Raw genomic sequence first — 6,299 nt, 5'->3', positions numbered from 1 at the left:
ACAGTTAGGGCTGCCAGGCTCTGGAATGGACTCCCAAGGGAGGTGGTGCTCTCTTCTACCTTGGAGGTCTTCAAGAGGAGGCTGGACAGATATTTGGCTGGGATATTATGACCCTGGCACTCATTCCTGCGAGGGGCAGGGGGTTGGACCTGATGATCTGCTTAAGTCCCTTCCGACCCTAAGCACTATGATACTACGAAACCCTGGAACCAAGCCTGGAATCAAGAGTGCTGAGATGGGAAGAAGGAATATGGGCATTTGAATAAGATTTTGCAGCTTAAACCCCTTTTTGTCTCTGATACCAAAGGCTCTGTTCAGCATATTGATGCCTTCATAGCTGTGGACACTACCTCTTGTTTGGAGAGAGGGTTCTTCCCAAGCAAAACCAGCTCCTGTTTTACATAGCCACTCACACCCACCTCTTTCATAGAGCCATCTGAGCATCACGCACACTTGGAAGTGATGCTGGTTTCACCAGTATCTCAGCCACCAGTCTGCTGCCACCTGCTACTCTGCCTCCCAGATAAAGTAACATGAAGGGAGATGGACTTTTAATAAATGATGATAAGGTAAATGTGCCAAGTTATTATTGGTTGGCATGTATTTCATACAGCTGAAAACAATTTCTGGTTTGTGCTACTGCCATTCCTGAATTCCAAGAAGGAAGGGGTCAGGAGGCCTCTTGCTCTGATTCTGGGATTGACAGTGCACTGTTATGAGCTCCATATCAACAAAATGCATTTTGTGTCAATATTGACAGGGCACCATTTAAAGCAAACAAACCCCAAGCAAGAGGAGTTGACTGTTGAGCCCTGGGATCACATTCTTGGCTTTTGGATGTTGTGGAACCTTTCTGCTCTGGCACTAAATCCAAGGGTGGAATTCCTGCAGAATTACGTATTAAATCCACAGGAATAAAAAAAGAGGTCACTCTGAAGGCTGTTGTTATACTGAATACCAAAGGAATTAAGACCAGTTGGCTATTGGGAATAAAGCTTTGTCATTTGGATAAATATTTGGTTTGAGCTGCTAAATAGAGAATACATGTCTTCTAGTTTCGTTCACAGCCCTTATAAACCAAAAAAATGCACTTGGCCTTTTAAGTGTGGAGGAATTAAGACCTTGGGTTTAAATTCTGATCTCACTTAAGAGTGGTGGGAATAGGGAATAACAGGTGTGAGGTCTGAAGCAGGGTTAGGGTTAGGTTATTTCTAAAGTGATGATGGGCTTACACTGAAAAGGCTTATGTGAGCTAGGGGCTAAAACTAGACTTTGTCAGGTCTCAGTTGCATGCAGTTTCACAGGACTGAATCAAGCTCAATATAGACATTTAGGTGCAGATCTGTTTTCCCCCAGGTTTGGGGGGCAAGAAACAGGAACTGGATTGCTGCCTTTGACCCATTTCTAGTGTGAAACATACTTATTTAGAAGAAAACTCTCAACATAATTTAAATTCCAGGGAGAATTCTGAGTTGTGCCAGCAGAAGTTGTACCCACCCACATTGTAGGATGTTGCAGTTACATAAAATCACTCTCGGGGCTGCCCTCTAGCACACACGGCCTCCACCAAGGCAGCAGTTCTGATCCAGTTACAGAAAATAAGAATTCTTGCATACATCACTGCAGTACTGAGAAGCTGAGGTTATATCTGTGAAGTGCCTTGAGATCCTAGGATAACAGGTATTATGGAAAGGTGCTTTTTATGCATCATTAAGTGTGAAAATTCCATATTGGTGTAGTGCTTGTATGCAAAAGATGTCATGTTACCCAGAGGCAAACATTACAGCCTGTGACACTGCTCTTTTTATTGGGGTTTTGATGAAAAAATGAATAGTCATGGACTGTAAGGACAGAATAGACTATTAAGGTGATCACATATGTCTGTACTATATCTAGGTCTGTGACTACACCTTGTACAGACACATCTGAGAAAGCATTCAACTTGACAATTTAGCCACTGGCCACATGGGGTTCACTGTAGGCTGTAAAACCTGCCTGGGAGCCTTGTTAAAAATTCAGGTGACTAACTCCTGGCTGACCTCCAGCCTGCTCTGGCCATACCATTTGCAGCACCTGACGTATCTAATTTAAAGATAGTATCCACACAAGCGGTAGTCATACCTCCAGATTGCCATGTAGACAGACAACCTCTAGTCTGATCTCCTACACAAGAGACCACAGAATTTCACCAGCTGGTTGCTGCATCAACCAACTCTTTTTTATAATGGCATCCAATCTCCATTTAATCATTTCAAGTGATAGAGAATCTGCCCTGATAAGTTTTTCCAATTGTAATTACCCTCACTGTTAAAAATGTGTCTTATCTCTAGCCTGAATTTCTTTAGCTTTAGATTCTATCCATTGGATTTTGTTATACAAGATAAAAGAACCAACAACTTTCAGATTCCTTTTGCCCTCTTATAGACTGTGATTTAATCTTCTCTTGCACAAATGAATTGGACTGAGCTTTTTTCAATCTCTCATGACAAGGCATATTTTAAAGACCCTGAATCACTCTTTTGCCTCTTTTGTGAACACTTTCTGATTGTAACCAACTGTTCTGAACATAGACACTTTACCTGGAGGCAGCAATTCAGCAATGGTCTTCTTATGCCTCATATCAGAGCCAGCCTTAGGGAAAATGTCCCCCTGGGCAAACTTATATTTTGGCCCACACTCCCAGCATCCCCTTCGCAGCACCATCCCCAAGTCAGTGGCAGAGACAGGCAACCCAGGGTGCAGTCCAGTGGGGAGGTGGAACAGCATGGTGTGCCAGGCAGGTGGGTGGGCAGCAGTGGCACCGCTACTGCTGCCCACATTGCCTGGCCTGGCTCCTCCTGAGCAGCAGCTGGAGGCAGGAGGTGGGCTGGGCTGGGCTGGGCACCATTCTTCCTGCCTGGGGTGGGGATCAGCCAGGATGAGGCAGGGCAGGGGAAGATTGTTTCTGTGAGCATGGGCTGCTCACACGTGTGCACGCACATGTATGCGCATGTATGTGTGCATGTGCGGTGCCCTTCTGACCACAGCACCCTGGGCAGTCGCTCATGTTGCCCACCCCTAAGGCTGGCTCTGCCTCAGATATTCATTTAGCCACTTCCTGTCTGTCAGTCTCTTAATTCATGCTGACAAAACCTGAATGTACTGAAGCTGCAGTGTAATTATTTTGTAGAACATTTATTTTGCATAACATGTAGCATGTTCTGCTCCTGGCGAAGAACTATTATGGACTTATCAGGATAGGGAAGTTACTGCAGAATAAGCCAGGGTATGATTTGAAAGCTTAGTGGATATTCTCCCTTGTTTCCCTTGTTTCCATACAGTGTGCCTACAGCTGTTTACCTAATTCACTTCCAGAGCTACTCTGGACTTTATCCCAGTAGATGGAGCCTAATAAATGATATCTCACCTAAGTTAGCAAGATCCTTCTTAGAGCAGTGGGAATATCCAGAGACCCCCGTTCATCCTATCTTTGCAGGCATACCCATGAGTTCAGTACTAGAAACACAAACTCTATAAATATAGGACAGATTCCAGCTGGTATAAACCATGGTAGTTCTGTTGACTTTACTGGAGCTGTACAGAAATTCAGATATGGACCATTATTTTATTTTATTTCTTCAAGGTTTTGGATTCCCATCTAAAGGGTGAAACTGTAAATGATCTAAATAATAATTATAAAAAAATACAACACCAGAACTTACTCATAATTGCCTTTTTTGGCTGCTATGTGAAGAGGTAACAGCCCATCCTTATTAACTCTGTTAGCATCTGCACCTTGTGACAAGAGGAACTGCACGACCTTTTCATGTCCATTTTTACAAGCTTCATAAAGAGCAGAGGCCTTATCACTGGCTTGGGTATTGATATCAGCACCTAGAAACAAAGTAAACTTTTGTAGAACTAATGACCGGAATCAAATGCATCATTTGAGTGAACAGAACAAGTTGCTGTTATTTTATTTAGATTTCAGTCACAAAACCAACAGGAAGGTGAAGTGACTGCTCATATATTTCCTTTAGAACATTTGCTGCATATGGTAAGAAGGAGGATGGAGACAAGATAAAAGAATAGTTTATATTTTACACATTTATTTTGCTAACCAGTAAATATTCTCACCAGTGCTAAGGGAATAAATGTGATGGGATATTTTTTGCACTGGCCAGTCAAAAAAACCTCACCCTGTATAAAAACAATAACCATATTACCCACAGGACTATACCTACAATAGGTGCCTGCAGTTAGATTCTGATCATGAGCCTAAGGCCTTTCATCTACATCACAAGAACAATCGTATTTGAATGTGGTTGAGGACAAATTATTTTATCTTATGACATTTTCTTGCCTATGTGAACAGAAAAAAAAACATATTGGAGAAACATATATCAGCCCTTGCACACACAACCTAAAACATGTCCCTGTAACAAGGCAGTTAGATACTTCTGAGAAAATAACTTATTCTGAGAAGCTGTTGTTATTTTGGCATACCTTATTCCAAGTTTATTTCAATACCATATTTTCTCATGTAAAACATGCATATTTTTCCTCCAGACAAGCCCAAGGAAATTGGGGTGTGTAGTATATGCAAGAAATAGGGATCCCCAGGGGTCTGGAAATTTGGCAGCAGGGGAGCAGTGGCAGTGTTAATTGCCATGGTTCCCTGCTGCTAAATCTCCAGACCCCTGAGGAGACCCTAGTCAGATGACATGGCCACACATGCTAGGTTGGGTCAGTGCATGGAATCTGGCCATGGCTGGATCCAACTTATAGCTCCAGACCCAGTGCGCTGGATCAGACTCGTGCTTGGGGTCTGGCCCAGGCCCAGTCTGCCAGATTAGGTATTTACCCATATTGCAAGGTAAGTTTTTTTTTCTTTAAGATGTTTGTCAAAACAGGGGGTGTATTATATTCTAGAGCATGCTACATGCGGGAAAATGTGGTATTCCATCAGTCCTAAAGAATTTTTCTGCCTTCTTCAACTCTTTGTCTATGGTGTTAATAATTTTTTTCCAATTACTGGTAAATATTCAGCAAATTTATTAGTCAAGTTGTTCTGGTATACTTAACCAGCTCAGTTATAGCATGGTTAAACAGGCAAACCAGCCAGACCAAGCCATGCTATTACATTGTTGGATCACAACCAGGTTTAAATGTACCTACTTCTGAAGTAAAAATTTAGGACCTGAAAGTCCAAGTCAATTTCCAAACTTGGGTTTCCACTGTAATATATTGCATCATCCTGCTTTCAGACCTGCTGGTCTATGTGTATGCTAAATAAGAACTTCAACTCACTGGCCTTCTGCATCTAAATTCTGATAAGGAAAATGCCAATCAGTTTCTTTTCTGAAGAAAATATTCTCCTCTTGTCAAGGAAAATATTTCCCTAAGTTGAAACATTTAGCAAAGCTTTTGATACGGTCTCCCACAGCATTATTGCAGGCAAGCTAAGGAAGTACGGGCTGGATGAATGGACTCCAAGATGGACAGAAAACTGGCTGGAGCATTGGGCTCAGAGAGTACTGTAGTAATCAATGGCTCGATGTCTAGCTGGCAGCCAGTATCAAGTGGAGTGCCCCAGGGGTTGGTCCTGGGCTGGTTTTGTTTAATGTCTTCATCAATGACCTGGAAGATGGCACAGAGTGCACCCTCAGCAAGTTTCAGATGACACCAAGCTGTGGAGGAGTAGTAGATACTCTGGAGGGTAGGGCTAGGATTCAGTGACCGAGACAAATTGGAGGATTGGGCCAAAAGGAATCTCATGAGGCTCAACAAGGACAAGTACAAAGTCCTGAACTTAGGACAGAACAATCCCATGTACCAGTACAGGCTGGGGGTTGACTGGTAGGGGTGTGCAAAGTGGACTGTATTTGATTCGGATTCGGTCCAAATCAGAGACAGTGATTTGATTTGTTGATTCGGATCACTGTCCCCAATTCAATTCCGCCAAATCCAAATCTGAAGATTCAATGTGGATTCGGAGAATCAGCAATTCAGCCATAAACACAGCTTTAAATGTTTTTTCTACATATATCAAGGTACCAGATATGGCTTGTGAACACTGTGACGCTGGGGCAGATGGAGCATCCCACAGGAGTGCAGGGGGGCGCCCTAAATGCTTGGCAGCAAACCCAGAAGTGGACCAGAAACTTCCAGTCCACTTCCAGGTCTGCCTGGGAGGATGCAAGGGGGCCCCCCTGCACCCCCCACCGGCTCAGCAATCGGCTGCAGGGGGATCCTGGGTGCCCCCCACAGACCCAGGAGGCACCAGTCGCCAAGCCAAAGAGGCTGGGGCGGGGGGGGGG

General features: G+C 43.6%; 1 protein-coding gene across 1 annotated transcript in view; it reads right to left on the bottom strand.

Annotated features, from left to right (window-relative positions):
* ASB2 (ankyrin repeat and SOCS box containing 2) overlaps positions 1–6,299 on the bottom strand; it is a 60,520-nt gene that overhangs the window by 22,767 nt on the left and 31,454 nt on the right. The window contains exon 7 of the mRNA XM_019518630.1: positions 3,702–3,873. Within this exon, the coding sequence (XP_019374175.1) occupies positions 3,702–3,873 (172 nt within the window). The remainder of the gene's footprint in view (positions 1–3,701; positions 3,874–6,299) is intronic.

The sequence above is a fragment of the Gavialis gangeticus genome, unplaced genomic scaffold, assembly GCF_001723915.1.
Source record: "Gavialis gangeticus isolate Ggan-Ray unplaced genomic scaffold, GavGan_comp1, whole genome shotgun sequence".
Taxonomy (NCBI): domain Eukaryota; kingdom Metazoa; phylum Chordata; order Crocodylia; family Gavialidae; genus Gavialis; species Gavialis gangeticus.
The sequence above is the reverse complement of the archived record's forward strand: the minus strand, read 5'-3'. Positions and strand labels throughout refer to the sequence as shown.